The 15,348-nt window shown below is 61.2% G+C and overlaps 3 protein-coding genes across 3 annotated transcripts; all 3 read left to right on the top strand.

Moving 5' to 3' along the window:
* Window positions 1–287: 287 nt before the first annotated feature.
* SNCG (synuclein gamma) lies at window positions 288–4,687 on the top strand. Its single transcript, XM_059662053.1, has 5 exons — window positions 288–515; window positions 1,210–1,251; window positions 1,567–1,694; window positions 4,179–4,244; window positions 4,411–4,687. Exons 1-5 carry the CDS (start codon window positions 395–397, stop codon window positions 4,429–4,431), a joined length of 378 nt encoding a protein of 125 aa, XP_059518036.1. The 5' UTR covers window positions 288–394; the 3' UTR covers window positions 4,432–4,687.
* Window positions 4,688–7,627: 2,940 nt separating this feature from the next.
* ADIRF (adipogenesis regulatory factor) lies at window positions 7,628–9,712 on the top strand. Its single transcript, XM_059662054.1, has 3 exons — window positions 7,628–7,769; window positions 9,245–9,307; window positions 9,518–9,712. Exons 1-3 carry the CDS (start codon window positions 7,709–7,711, stop codon window positions 9,622–9,624), a joined length of 231 nt encoding a protein of 76 aa, XP_059518037.1. The 5' UTR covers window positions 7,628–7,708; the 3' UTR covers window positions 9,625–9,712.
* Window positions 9,713–9,830: 118 nt separating this feature from the next.
* On the top strand, window positions 9,831–13,552 carry LOC132214623 (basic proline-rich protein-like). Its single transcript, XM_059661960.1, has 3 exons — window positions 9,831–9,885; window positions 9,932–10,541; window positions 10,586–13,552. Exons 1-3 carry the CDS (start codon window positions 9,831–9,833, stop codon window positions 10,881–10,883), a joined length of 963 nt encoding a protein of 320 aa, XP_059517943.1. The 3' UTR covers window positions 10,884–13,552.
* Window positions 13,553–15,348: the final 1,796 nt, after the last annotated feature.

Genomic DNA, 15,348 nt, shown 5'->3' on the forward strand with positions numbered 1-15,348 from the left:
CACAGCAGCCCTGGCCTGGGGGCACCTGCCAGGGTGGCCCTGCGGGGTTAGGGCCCCGAGGGAATGAAAGGCAGTGATGGCTAAGGATGCACCCAGACAGCTACAGCCCCTGGGGAAGGCAGGGCAGGAAAGGAGGTGAAGCCAGCCAGGGCCCAGGGGACCTGGACCCTGCTGCCAGCCTCTATCCTCCCTCTCTCCCTCCCTCCCTCCCTCCCTCGTACTCTCCCTCCCCCCTGTCCCACCCCTAGGCTGGCTGGGCTTCCATAGGCCAGCGGCTGCATCATCAATATTTCATCGCCGTCAATAAGAGGCGGCGGCAGCGGGGACAGCGGCTGCGGCAGCACTGCCAGCTCCAGCGCAGCCTGCAGCAGAGCCGGCTGTTCCTGCCACCACCATGGACGTCTTCAAGAAGGGCTTCTCCATCGCCAAGGAGGGCGTGGTGGGTGCCGTGGAGAAGACCAAGCAGGGGGTGACGGAAGCGGCTGAGAAGACCAAGGAGGGTGTCATGTATGTGGGTGAGTTTGGGCGGAGCAGCTCGGGGGCTGGAGCCTGGGATGCCCGGTTCCTGAGAGGATGAGGACCTGGCTGTCGCATCAGGTCTCTGGGCCCTGAAGCACCCCCTCTCCTGCCACCCCAGGGTCCATTCGGTCTTCCTCGGGGCCCCAAGAGCCTCTGGGCCAGGACAGCAAGAGGGGTGCGCAGCTCTGAGACACACCTGTTTGTGCGCACGTGCACGGACACAAGCCCCTGCTCCCCATCGCACGGGCCCTTGGGATCGGGAAGAAGCCACACGGAGCCGAGACCCTGCCACAGGCCTCCACCTCCTCGGGGGGAAGGGGTGGGACTGAGGAGCAAAGGCCCAGCCCCCTTCTCCTCCCTCCCTCCGCGGAAGAGGAGGCAGAGCTGATGACTCAGCTCCGGCCAGCAGCCGGTCCTGCTGCAGCTTCCCAGGCCCAGGCCACACCCAGGCAGGGCCCAGACCCCCCTCAGGCCTGGTCTCTCTCATCTGCCATCCTGTCCTGTCCACTCCCATCTGACCCCTCCCCCAGACACAGCAGGAAGCAGCCTTTAAGGGGACTGCTGGTCTCCAGACACCGTCCTCACCCACTACTGACCCCACAGCTTGTCCGGCCGTTCTGTTGCCCTGACAGCTGCACCCCCAACACTAGGAGGAGTGGGTCTGGGCTGATGCCTCCATTTCCTCTCCAGGAGCCAAGACCAAGGAGGGTGTCGTGCAGAGCGTGACCTCAGGTGAGGAGCCCCAGGACTAGGGGATGGCGGGGCTGGGACCTCCAGGGACTTCTGCACCCTGGTACTAAAGGCCCAAGCTCAGGGTCCTCCTTACTCCCAACTGGGGTCCTGAGCTGTACACAGACCCCGACCCCTCAGAACCCAGGGTTGGCCTCCCAGTCATCAGAGCCCCCCTGGCACCGGGAAGGGGCAGCCTCCGCTCTTGGGTAGAACCAGAGGCTTGAGTGCCCTGGGAAAGGGGTGCTCAGGCCTGCCTGGGGCAGGCTGCCCTGGTGGGAGGGGTCAGGGCCACCGCCAGCCAGAGTCCTCCCACAGTGGCTGAGAAGACCAAGGAGCAGGCCAATGCTGTGAGTGAAGCGGTGGTCAGCAGCGTCAACACCGTGGCCACCAAGACCGTGGAGGAGGCGGAGAACATCGCGGTCACCTCGGGAGTGGTGCGCAAGGTGAGGCCTGGCCCAGCTCTGGTCCTCAGAGCCCCGTGCTCTCCTCTGGGCCCCAGAGAGGCCAGCTCGGGGGAGACATGATCACCCGTGACATTCAGGGAACCAGAGGCCTAGGGCAAGGGTGTCTGCTAGACTCATGGGGAATCCTCACACCACCCGTATGAGGGGGCGGTGTGAGGCCCAAAGGGAAAGCGAGTCTCAAAGCCACGCCCTCTGAGTGGTGCCGGCCTTCAGGGTGAACCACGTTTGACCAGTGACCTCAGGGCCTGTGGCCCCAGGTGGTGACAGGCAGCCAGTGGCCAGGCTCTCCTGGCCCCTGCCGGCAGCCCCTCCCTCCTCCTCCTCCAGGAGCTGGGAAGCAGCACCCCCTGGTGGTGGAGTCTGAGTTTGAACCCGCCCTCCTGCTCTGCCTTTGTGTGCTGTTGAGTGTGCCCCAGAGAGTGTGTGTGAATGTGTGCACGTGTGTGTGTGTGTGTGTGTGTGTGTGTGTGTGTGTGTGTCTGTGTGCTGCCCCGGCAGAGCGCACCGGAACAACGGGCACTCCCCGAGGCGGGGCTGGTGGGTGAAACATCCCACCCACCCAGGGCAGGCTCTGCTCGAAGCATCTGACACACATTCACTCCTTCAGCCGGCACAAAGCGCCATGCAGGTGTGCAGATGAGGCCGAGAGGCTGTGCCGTGCCCACGCCCCATGGCTAGTCTGGGTGAGCCTGCAGGCCCAGGGCCGCCGGCTCCAAGCCTGTGCTCTGGCAGACAGCGGCGGAGAGTGGCAGGAGCAGGATCCGTTGCGGGCAGGAGGTGCTCCCTACAGAGCGTGTCCCATCCTCTGCAAAGCTCCCTCACGGGGCAGGTTGCAGGGCCGGCTCCCAGCCCTGCTCCCAGCCCTGCTCCGGGAGGGGTGTGCAGGGGCTCGGGCCTTGCAGAGACAGCCCCCTCTCCAGGTCCCAGCTCTGCCCCATCCTAGCTCCACGACTTGGGAGGCTCCTCAACCTCCCTGGACCTCCATTTCCTCATTTTTTTAAAAAATCCTCACCTGAGGTTATGCTTTACTGATTTGTTTTGTTTTGAGAGGGGGAGAGGGGTAGGGAGAGAGAAAAGCCATCAACCAGCTGCCTACCATACATGCCCCCACTGGGCGATGGAACCTGAAACCCGGGCATGTGCTCTGACTGGGATTCGAACCCATGACCTTCTGGTGCACAGGACGACGCTCAACCAACGGAGCCACACTGGCCAGGGCATCCAGTTCCTCATCTTTAAAACGGGAGGGGTGAGAGCATGGCTCACTGGCTGTGTGACGGTGCAGGGAATGGCCCCCAGGAAGCACGAGGACAGGCCATGGTGGGCACCCAACAAAGGCCAGTGACCTCTGGGCGGGACCCCACGTGCTGCAGGACACACCAGGCCTCCCCTGGCTCCCAACACAAGAGCTCTGGGTGGGCCCTCCTCCCGCACCTTGGAGGGCTAATGACCCTTGGAGCCACCCAGGCCCTGGTGTAGAGGAGGCCACCTCAGGGCAGTCACGACTCACCCTCCAGTGAACCATGGAAGGATGCAGCACAACCTGTCTGGCCACTCATGCCACGGATCATGCCCCTGCTCTGGGCAGCAAGACTAAGCAGGTGGCCACCCACCTCCACCCGGAGAGCCTGTGCCGACTCTGGCTGACATCAGTGCCCGTTTATGCCCCATCCACGAAGGGGTAGGATGGTGGCACAGAGGTGACACCCTTCAGAGGTACAGGCCCTTTCCACCAGCTGTCACACAACCACCCCTAGGCCAGCCTCCACCTCAGGCAAGTATCCAGCTGGGTGTAGGGTAGGAGACAGGAAGTGAGAGGACAGTATAAATCCAGACCAGCCTGAGCCTGGAGCCGGCGTCCAGGAGGCAGAGAGAAGGAAAGGGCAGGCACTCATGCTCCTGGGGACAGAGAGGGCCTGGAGCAAGCCCCACCTGATGCCTGCAGCCCCACTGCTTTGAGCTGTCAGGCCTCAAGCTGGATGCCTGGCTCCCTGGCCTCAGTGTACCTGTGTGAACAGTGCAGTGACTGATGCTATGTCCCTTCTCCTAGTGCTTTCTGGGGACTCAGGAGGACAAGGGTGTGTGATCATGTGATTCAGGGACACTGAGGGTGGGGTGAGGCCTGGGGCTTCAGGGGCCACTGCCCACCCCCACCTACCCCACCCACCAGGCTCCTCAGGGAGGTCCAGCCAGGGGCTGCACAGGGACTCAGCATCAAGCAGAGGCTCCAAGGTGTTTGGGACCCTGAAGGCCATGGCACCATCAGACAGAGCCCTCCCTGGGGCCCTTACATGATCATCGCGCCCAGTCTGTCTGGCCCTTGCACGCCCTCACCTTGGCCCACTGTGTGCAGCGGGTGCTAAGGGCCTCTGCTCACCTTTGAGGCCAGGGAGGCTGGGGCCTGGAGGCAGGCAGCCAGGCTCTGCGCCCCCACCAGGTACCACGCCCCTTCTCTCCCCACAGGAGGAGCTGAAGCCACCTGCCCCGCCCCAGGAGGATGAGGCAGTCCAAGAGGAAGCGGTAGAGGAGGTAGGAGCTGGGCCACTGAGCTACACCTGGGGCCCTGGCAGGGACCCCCATCCCTCACAGGCTCACTGCTCCCCCCTGGGGTATCAGAGCCCTCAGGGCAGAGGGGGGGAGATGACTCCTGTGCCTGCCCCTTAGGGCTGTGTGAAGGTCACTCTCTCTCTCCTAGGCCAAGAGTTGGGGAGACTAGAGGGCTACAAGTCCGCTGCAGAGGCCGAGAGCAACCCCCTCTGCGTGGAGCCCATCCCCTCCGGCCACTGCATGCTAGTCAGTCCTGGAGCGTGACCTTGGGGTGGCCCTTGCTTCCTGGCAGCCCAGGCCCGTCTTCCCAAGCTACACCACCTTCATCTCTCCCTCATCCTCCCAGCCTCTGGTCCTTAACCCCACAGATGCTGCTGTGAATTCTTTTTAATGATTTCAAATAAAACTCAAATCCCCACACCTGGCTCTACTTGCCCATGCTGCCTCCGTATGCTGCCTCCTTCATGAAGAAGCCCCCAGGCCTCCTGGGGAAGGAAGCCAGGCCAACCTGCTGACCTGGGACCAGGTGCCTTACAGGGACACCCTGGGCATTTCTGGAACCTGCTGACGGGAATTCCTCTGACCCCAACCCATCCATCATGGCCTTTGCCTGGGGGAGGTGGCCCTGCTTTGGGCTCCCAGGACAGGCCTCCAGGCCTGGGCTTTAGCTCAGCCTCGGGGACGGCTCCGGGCCATCCTGCCAGTGTTGGGCTCCAGTGTCCTTTGGAGAAAGGGACTCCTAACACCCCTGCCTGGAGTAGGTGGTAACTTTCAAAATGTGCAGCCTAAACCCTTAGCCAGGAGTCTTTCATCCTCCTCCTCACAGAGGACACCGCCCGCCGGGCTCTCCAGCAGCCCCCAGCACCAGCTCCCGCCCCCCGGGGAAAGGAGCGTATCCAGGGTCATTAGGAAACACAGCAGCGGAGATGCACAGGCATGAGCCCCCTGGAGAGAAAGCCGTAGAGTCCTGAGAGCTTTACCTCACTCAGTCCTTGGGACAAGCAACTGGTCTGGTCCCAGTTTCACCGAGAATGAACTGAAGAACAGAGAGGTTGAATAACTTGCCCAAGGGCACACAGCTAGGAAGTGTGGGGCTGAGTGGAGCCCAGGTGGCCTCCCTCCAGAACCACTCCGTTAACTGTAAAAAAAACCCAAAACTCAAGCAATAGCTAATTGACTTTATTAGGAGATTCATTCCAGATTGGCTGATTACCATTATGTTTCTGGGAGAGGTTGAAACTGCAGTTAGATCAGGTGTTAAATCGAGGTTTGGTGTCATGGACTTTCAGCACAAGTGACACCATTTGGGGTCTGTGGTTTTCTCTGACGACTCCCAAGCTCTGCTGCGGCCACCGGTCGGCGTGGGCCCCAGTGAGCTTGTGGAGATGCCCCCACTCCCAGTACAGGCTGGTCGCCGTCCTACTGGAAGTGCTGTGGGCATCACAGCCTGGAGGCTTGCTCAGAGGTGGCTGAGCAGAGACTAGGGGTTCCCTCCCTTTCGACACCCAGACAGTTTGGGCTCAGAGCATGCAAGTGACTTGCCCCAGGCCTCCAGCCCTGGTGCTGGCGTCCGAGATGAGTCCACACCACCTTCCCATCCTGCCTCCGTGCTGGGGAGCAGGGGACAGGGCACCCCTGGGGGCTGGAAACCCAGCAAGCAGAGCTGAGCTGGGTGCTAACTGGTCCATGTCCAATGCTGGGCATGGACACCCACTGCTGAGGAGGCAGAGGGGGCAGGGGCCTGCTAGTCCGCCATGGGCGGAGGGAAGGGTCTAGAAGGCTCCCAGGCCGGCCCAGACACGTGCACTCAGCAGGTCTGCGCAGGCCAGGAGGAGGCAGCAGGGCCCAGGTGGGCCGGTGCGCGGTGCTGTTGGGCTGTAGGAGCAAGTGAGGAGCTAGCCCACTCAGGTGACTACGGAGGGGCGCATAGGCCTGGCCTCGGGGACAGCGCTCACCACGTGCTCTCCCGGCTGCGGAGGAGGTGGCGCTGTGGGCTCCGGCTGCCGGCTCCACCCCACGCACATCCCCAGGCTGCTCCTGGCCGAGGGCGCTGGGAGCCCGCCGCTTCCTGGGGGACGAACCGCCTCTCCCTGGGCCGCCTCCTGGGAGAGAGCGCCGCGCCCTGGCCCTGCGCCGGGCCCTGGCTGAGTCTGGGGCGCCGTCAGCCTATTTCGTCCTCACTGCCACACGGCGTCCCGGGAGCGAGAGGACAGGATGCCCTGGGGTGGCTGCACCGGGGCTGCTGCTTCCGGCCACTCCGAGGCCGCTGCCCTCTGCTCAGGCCTGGGCCGTGGCCGCAGCAGCCCCGCGAGCTGCCTGGACGTCGGGCTCACGGGCCTGGAGCTTCGGGGGGCGCTCCGGGGGCTGGCGGCCCGGCCGGACCAGGATGGTGCCAGTCCCCCAGTCCGCCTCCGACGGCTCCGCAGAGCCTGTGCGCCCGGCCAGGCTCACGGCCCCCACCCAGCTCGGCGCAGGCCCCTTCCTCGTGCCCGGGGTTGCCCTCTTCTCCATCACCCCTTCCGCGGAGTGTGTGTGTCTGGCTTCCATACCTCACACCCGGGACTGACCCTCCCCGCGCCCCTTCCTGCCCCGCCCCCATGACAGGGCGGGCGTGGGCTCTCGGGAGACCTGGGTAGGCGGGGCCTCCGGAGCTTCAGGATGGGGGGACGCCCACGGGGGAGCTGACGGGCCTGGAGAGGGTCCGGGGCCCGCAGAGACTCTGGGTGGGCAGCGGTGGCCTCCAGGCTCCTAGTGGGCGAGGCGGGGTGGGGGCCCGCCCTTCGCCCTGCGCCCTGCGCCCTGCGCCCTGCGCCCTTCAATGTGGGGAGGATGTGCCTCGAACGCCGACGTGCAGCCCGGGGGACCCTGGCCCCTCCCCACGCGCCGCCGTCCCGGGGGCGCGGGGCGGTGACTCACTCTCGGGCCGGCCCTCCCTGCCTCTCAGAGCCGCCGCTTCTTCCCATAAACTGGTAACACCCATTTCACGAGGCTGTAAAGGTTAGAAAGCGGCCCGACGCGCCCGGCACGAGGTAAACGCCAGCAAAAGCAGCTGCTGTTGTTAATTTCTTGAGCTCCCGACCCGGCGCTGGCCCCGCGCACGGGTGGAGGGAGCCCCTGGGCGGTGAGGGAGAGGGCAGGCCGCTGGTGCGCAGGTGTGTGCGCCCTCCTGCCCGCAGACCCGCCCTGGCCCCTGGCCCCGTCCCCCGCAGTTCCTGCTCCCCTCGCCACCCTGGTCGGGGCCAGGCTGCGCTCCCGGGCGGCGGAGCCTGGAGGGGCCGGGTCACTCCCGCCCGGGCGCTGGGAACCGCCCCGCCCCGCCCCGCCCCGCCCCTCCCGATGCGGGCGGGCCCGTCCCCGCCCTGCGGCTCCTTTTAAAACCCACAGTCGCAGCCGCCCGCTACACCAAACTTTCCTCCGCCACCCGACGACCTCGCAGACCCGCAGCCATGGCCGGCAAGGGCTGGCAAGACCTGAAGCAGCAAGTGGAGGGGACGGCGCAGGAGGCAGGTGAGGAGGCGCTGGGCGCTCGGAGGAGGGTGCAGCCCCGGAGGGAAAGTTGGCAGGAGGCTCAGGCTCGAAGCCTGCCCTCCCCTAAGAAGCGGGGAGTGGCAGGACGCCCACCTCGACCAGCCGGGAGACGAGACGATCCTGGGTGTGTGTGTGTGGGGGGGGGGGGCGAGGGAGTAGGCGGGGGGTGGGGGGACAGCGGTGCGGAGCCCGGGCTGCACTTTGGGGTTGCTAGAGCCAATGAGGGAGGCCCCTCGGGGTCCTTCGGGGCGGGTGAGCATGCACCCTGCCTCCCTGAGAGTGGCCTCTGCCCACCGGGCTCACACACAGGACCGGATGGGGTGGCGGCGCCAGACCCCACTGCACTTTGTTTTGAGTTTTCCTCCCCCTGAAAAAGAGTTGTTTTCACATCCAGCCAGAGGGGCTCCCTGCCTCACCCAGTAGAGCAGGTGCCCAGCCTTCGTTGCTCTGCTGCAGCTCTTGACCCCTCTGACTGAGGTCACAGCCAGGGAGGGTGGGGAGAAGGCGTGTGAAGGGACGGGGCCACCAGTATCAGCTCATCTTCCCTGGGACCCCGGCTCCGGCTCCAATCCTCCTGCACATGTCAGTCAACAGACACACCCGCGCCCACCCTCCCACCCGTGCCCCAGGGGCAGCCGCGCTTGCTGCCACCAGGAAGCCTGTTTGTGCAGGGCCCCCCTCTGGACCCCACTCTACCTGCAAGCTGGGTGCAAAGGCTCCTCCTTTGGGTCCTGGCTATGTCAGAACAGACCCCAGGTGTGGGTAAGGCAAGCCCTCTCCTGTTCAGAGCAAGGAGGAGCCAACGTCTGCCCATCAAAGGCCCTGGAAACACAGGTCCCCACAGGCACAGACTCTGGTTCAGAGAAGAGGGCCTGACCGGGGAAGTTTACCTCCCGTCTGCACTTTGCCTTAAGCTGCCTGCCCCGGGCAGCATTGGCATCGTCACCGTGTGCCCTCTGGGTCGAGGCACAGGAAAAGAGGTGGGGAGGGGGCCTTGAGGAAGGAGAGGCAGGCCGTGATGCACTAAGGGTGCACTAAAGGTGGAAACCCAGGCGTCTGAGGGGCTCCTGAAGGGGTCAGGATTCTTCCTGGACCAGGCCCAGCAGCAGCCATAGCCCAGAGTCATCTCCAGCCCTGCCCTGCCCTGCCCTGCCCTGCCCTGCCTGGCCCCGCCCACCTTCCTGTCAGCCCTCCTGGCCATTGGATGGGAAGCAGGCCAGAGGGGAGGAGCCCAGAGTTATAAATAAACAAGAACACCCCAGAGGCATGGAAACGGCTCATGCCCCTCACTGGCTGGGTGGCCTTGGCCAAGGGACTTCATTTACCTTGATGGCATCTGTCCGTAGGGCCTGGAGGGCGGCCTGCTCCAGAGAACAGATGGAGGGTGGTGGCAGTGTGGGTCCCTGTGGTCCATGGGCCTGAACAGAGGGTAAAGGCAAATCTCTTTGTTTCAGTGACTGCTACGGGAGCAGCAGCCCAGCAAGTGGTGGATCAGGCAGCAGAGGCTGGACAGAAAGGTCTGGGCGCTGGGGGCGGGCTGGGCAGAGGGCAGGAGGGTGGGCAGAAAGGGCTGGGGCTGGGGGCGGGCTGGGCAGAGGGCAGGAGGGTGCGCAGACCCAGCACACCCTTCCCTCTGAAGCCCCGCTGCCCACACTGCATCCTGGGAGGAGACCCTGCCTGGCCTGGCTCCCCACCTGCCCTCACCTCCCTCTCCTTTCCTTCCCCAGCCATGGACCAGGTGGCTAAAACTACCCAGGAGACCGTGGACAAGACCGCTACCCAAGCCTCGGAGACCTTCTCAGGTTTTGGGAAGAAGTTAGGTCTCCTGAAGTGACGAAAGGGAGCCCCGAGTAACCCTCCCGCCCGAGCTCTGCTCAGCGGCGGCCCCTCGGCATGAGGCCTCATTAAAGCACGTGCCCCGAGCCTGTGTCCCCTTCCTGCCTCCGCCAGGCTGGCCCAGGCCCGTCCAGAGCAGAGCCCACACCCCCATCCCAATTCCAAACGCGGCCACACGCTGGCGGTCTCTCACCCTTGTATCCGATGCTCCCTACAGCCCCAGCTCAGCCCCGTCTAGGCACGCACCCTCCCCTGCTCAGTTCGGCAGCCGTCCTGCCCCCTCCAGGAACCCGTCCCCTGAGGAGGGGGACACTCCGCTCCCCCGCCCCCGTCTTCCGGGGCTCAGCTCTGGGCTGCAGGCGGCGCTCCCAGGGCCCAGGCCTCGGAACTGCCCTCCCATAGCGCCGAGCACGGGGCATCTCTGGGCACGGGCATCCTTGGCACTGGGCATCCCTGGGCACCGGGCGTCCCTGGGCACAGGGGCATCTTTGGGCACCGGGCATCCCTGGGCACAGGGGCATCCTTGGCACCGGGCATCCCTGGGCACAGGGCCATCCTTGGGCACCGGGCGTCCCTGGGCACGTCGCCCTGTGGAGACCTGGGCTCTGGAGCTCGCAGACCACGCCGAGTCCCTGGGCGCCAAGTCCTTCACCTTCTGGGCCTCACCACCCACGCCCGTCCTGTCCGGTCCCGCGGGGTGTTTGTGTGCCGGATTCCTCCGGCGGTGAGTCACCCCGAAGGCGAGGACCCCGGGAACCCTGCCCGTGGACTTGTTTTCAGCGTGGCCGCCGGGAGGAGCCCGCCCACGACCCACCCCTGGGACCGGGTTCTTCGCGGGGCGCGGCCCCGCTCCAGCGTCTTCCCGGTCTGCGCCTCTGGCCCCGACGGAGGCCTGCACCGTCTGTCCGGGGCGTAGTCCTCCACCACTCTCCCTCCTCCCGCACGTGTCCAGGGCGTAGTCCTCCACCACTCTCCCTCCCCCCGCACGTGTCCGCGTGCGTGACACCAGCCGGGCCCGCCCTGCCCGCGGTGACTCACAGCTGCCACGGGATAAGGCCCCGCCCCGGCTTTCACCCAACCCTCCGCCCAGCCAGGCTGCCGCCCCTCCCCCTGCCCCCCCTCCCCCGCTGCGCCTTCCCGGCGGTGCCCCCTCCTCCGAGGAGGAGTCGCCTCTGGAGGAGCACACACCCGACTACACCGGCTTCCCGGTTCCGGGAGACGGAGTGGAAACGCGTCTTTCCTTGGGATGCCGGCTAAGCGGGGGAGGGGGCTTCCGTGGCCGCCAGCGGGGAGCTCCCGTCGGTATCCACTCCCCTCCCGCCGGCCTGTGGGTGACGCCCTGCTCAGACCTGTCCCTTCTCCCAGGCTAGGCACCTCCCACGCTCACCCCTGCCAGCCCACTTAGTGCTTGGTTCCTGTTGCTGTCCCCCCAAAAGCTTCCTCTAGTCTGCAGCTGGGCCGGGCTGACCATCCAGCCCTGAGAGCAGCCCTTCAAGGGACGCCTGGGCAGGAGGGGCTGCTGCCAGCATCGCCGGGAGGAGAGACCAGCTGGGCGATGGGTGGGCTGGACTGGTGGAGCCCCACATCTTTTCTGGTCACTCCTGGAGAAGTCCCAATTGGCTGAACAATCTGTCTTCATCCGGTTTTTAGAGGGCCAGGGGGCTTCTGGGAAAGGTTTTCATAATAAAAAAAGAAACAAAACCGGAAGAAGCAGTCCAACCTGCAAGTTGGGTATGTGCCCTGACTGGGAATCAAACCATGACCCTTGGTGCATGGACGATGCTCACATCAACTGAGCCACACTGGCCAGGCTCCACGGTGCATTTTCAGGACTGGAAATGATGCTTGAAACAGTGGCAGCCACTTTAACCATAGGGGGAATGAGCCCAAGGAAAAGCCAACTTGCTGGTTAGGACAGAGCAGAAATACAGAAAGAACCTGGGTCCCGGTTTCCTTTACGCAGTTCCTGAACCAATCTTGCAGCTGCCACCTGCGCGGTGAGAGGATCCGGTTTCCTCATCCTCTGAGCCACTGTGTATCAGCCTTTCTATTGCAAACAAAAACCTCCTCACAACATCCCTTTCCCTCGGCCTCAGACGCGGACCTTTTTCATTTCCCTTGACACCCGCTCCTGCCCGCCTCAGGGTCTGCACATGCTGTTTTGTTTTTCTGTCTGGAATGCTCTCCATCCTCCCAAATAAAGTACCCTTGTCCAGGCGGCTGCTACTCTCCATCCTCCAGGCCCCTGACTGTCCCCCAACACGCACACTCAGAATGGGCCCACCACATGCACTCACGGCCATGCTTCTTTCCACAGTGATACTAACCAGTCACTTTCCTGTGTGTGTCTCTGTGACGACTGTCCATGGGGCTGCAACCCAGTCCCTTCTGATTGGAGCACGCCCTGCCTAGACTGGTGTTCCAGTAGCATCTGCTAAATTCATGCAGGCGTGGCTCCTTTGGTTCACTTACTGCATAACCAGGAGCTCACATATTGTCAGGTTCACAGTGGTGCCATCTCCTAGTACAGTCCCTTCCACACTACCCCACCCTGTGCAGCTGGCACTCCCATGGCACCAGGCAAATGCCTATTTCTGTATCCCCCAATGTTGAGTCCTGAGGAGGAGGGCCAGGTTCCACTTGTCTTTTGCCCCATGTCTGGAACACAGTGGGCACGGCGCCCCAGGGGAGCCCATGAGAGCCTGTAGGAGCCCAGGCCTGTCTCCATGAGGTTCAGGAAGCTATTTGAGCCCAGACCAGCTGAGAAGGGGAACACTGTGGCCACTAGACCTGCTGGGTCTCAGTCAAAGATGAATCCTTTCATTACCAATTCCCCCAAATAATTCTTAATTCTCCAAAGTCCAGTTCTCCAATTGGCAAAGCACAATCACTAGCATTACATTTTGGTTCCACTTGACTTCTCAGCTCTGATTCCCATTGGATTATAGAAGAGAAACCAGCTGCAAACAGGATGAGCTTCACAGGAACCCAACCCAATAAACGTAGCCAGCCACAAAGAAGAAATCAATGTATAGTAGACCAAATAGTGTAATACTAGAGGCCCAGTGCACGGGATTCTGCTCTGGCGGGGGGCGTGGACTGTGGGGATCGCCTGCTGTGGGAGCGCCGAGTGGCTGTGGAGCCGCCCTCTGAGTGGCTGCTCCTTCTTCACCTCTCCAGGCCGGGCCCGGGGACAATAGCACTCAGTCCCGCGGTGGCCACAAACCCACCTCCCAGCCTCCAGGGTCAGCTCTGTGAGCCCAGCTGCGGCACTGCATGGCCTGCGGATGTCCAGAGGAGGTGGCAGGGGGAGAGGCGGAGGAGCCTGGGATGAGGAGGCAATGATTGCAGCCTGGGTTCCTGCTCATCGGCCCAGGGTTCACAGCGGGAGCAGCCGCTCATCCTGGTCAGCCGAGCAGCACTCCCACTGTGGTAGCACACTGACCACCAGGGGGCAGCTCCTGTGTTGAGTGTCCGCCCCCTGATAGTCAGTGCACATCATAGTGACTGGTCAAATGGTCATTCTGGTCATCCCACCATTCGGTTGCTGGGCTTTTATTATATAGGACTAGGAGCCCGGTGCATGAAATTCGTGCACTGCGGGGAGGGGGTCCCTCAACCCAGCCTGCCCCCTCTCACATACTGGGAGCCCTCAGGGGATGTCCTACTGACAGCTTAGGCCCACTCCCTGCTCCCCTAGGGGAGCGGGCCTAAGCCATAGTCTGGCCTCCCTTTGTGGGAGGCGACCGGGCTGACCAGGGGAAGGCACCAGCCCCATCACCCCACTGCTGCAGCCACTGCCAGTCACCGCAGCCACCAAGGTGTTTTCATCAACACGGACTCCAGTCCCTTCACCATGAAAAAATGACAACTTTCTTTAGGCATTTTCAAGATGTGTCTTTCATAGGATATGACATTTCTTTATTATTTTTTTTTTATCCTCACCTAAGGATATGTTTCCATTGATTTTTAGAGAAAGGGGAAGACAGAGAGAAACATCAAAGTGAGAGGAACACTTTGATTGGTTGCCTCCTGCATGAGCACTGACCTGGGCCTCAGCCAGGGAAGAGCCTACAACCTAGGTACATGCTCTTGGTCAGAATTGAACCCAGACTCTGTGGTAGGCAGGCCGAGACATTATCTACTGAGCCAAACCAGCTAGGGAAGGATATGATATTTCTTAGCCCCTCCAGCAGCAGACCTTTGTTTTTTTATTTCTCTAGGAGTGAGGTGGAAAAACCCTACATCATCTTTTTGGATTCTTATTACCCAAGTTACTAAGAATATTACCAGTGGCATACAGGGAGCTTAGCCAATGAGCAGTCAGAAAAGGTGTTTCCTTTGTAGTTCACACCGATCCCCGGCTCAGCCCCTGCCCAGGCCCGGTCCCCGATCTGCGCCCAGATCCTGCCGGTGGCATCTGGCACTGTCCGCCCCACCTGCAGTATGCAAATTTAATGGCCATCTTTGTTGGGTTAATTTGCATACTCTTCTGATTGGCTGGTGGGCATAGCGAAGGTATGGTCAATTAGCATCTTTGTCTTTTATTAGTGTAGATAAGTACTGACTGAGCCTCCCTTCTGGGGGACAGAGCTTTGGCTATAAATCCCCTGTCTCCTTTACTTGCTGCAAGTAAAAAAAACCAAACCAAAACAAAAACTACCTTGGGACAACCACTTCTCATTCTTGAATAAAACACCCAAGCAGTGAAACTCTTAAGTTCTGTAACAAGCAAAGAAGAAATCTGGGGTTGAATAATTGTTATTCATGAGTATCCATTGTTTTCTGTTTTTGTGCATGGCATTTTCTATTTTTAAAAAGGTTAAAAAGTTAAAAGGAAAAAAGGGCTTGTGTGAACCATAATCTGAGTTCTTATTTAAAAAAAAATTTTTATTGATTTTTTTTTTACAGAGAAGAAGGGAGAGGGATAGAGAATTAGAAACACTGATGAGAGAGAAACATTGATCAGCTGCCTCCTGCACACTCCCCACTGGGTATGTGCCTGCAACCAAGGTACATGCCCTTGACCGGAATCGAACCTGGGACTCTTGAGTCCGCAGGCCGGCACTCTATCCACTGAGCCAAACCAGTTAGGGCCATAATCTGAGTTCTTAAGTGTGTGGTCTTATTGGTCTATAGCCTTTATACTTAATCCTAGACTGGGTTTGAAATTTACAATCCACACTATCTTCCTTGAGTGTCTTGTAGGTGTTGTTGCACTGCCCTCTGGCACAGAGGTTAAGCAGTCCCCAGCATTTCTAACAAGTGACTTGATCTTTTGGGCCGGCCATCTTGCTTTATTTTTTAAAGTGCAATGTTTTTTTCTAAGATTTGGGTCGGTGATGATTGTTCTGGTTTAGTTTTCCATAGTATGCAATATGCCCTTTCAATATAGATTCTAGGTTTCTTTTATTTCAGGAACATTCCTGGGGGCGGGGCGTGACAAAAAAATCTGTTTTTATATTGGGATTTAGGGTGTAGAAAAGAAAGCCCCTATACTGAGCCTTACTCAATGGCAGCTTCTTGTTCCCTAGGCTTAAAGAAGACTTTGAGGAAATAAAAGTTGTTTAGAAAAATACAGGTGTATGTTGTGATGGGTAGAGGGATGAAGTGAAGTGTGAAAGCCCCTCACATCCTCCATCTTCCTCAGAGTATGTCCTGAAACCCTGGGGCCTTTCAGTCCTGCTTCTTGGGGTTGTTGATGGCCACATAGAGATACAGA

Source organism: Myotis daubentonii, chromosome 13 (assembly GCF_963259705.1).
Source record: "Myotis daubentonii chromosome 13, mMyoDau2.1, whole genome shotgun sequence".
NCBI lineage: Eukaryota > Metazoa > Chordata > Mammalia > Chiroptera > Vespertilionidae > Myotis > Myotis daubentonii.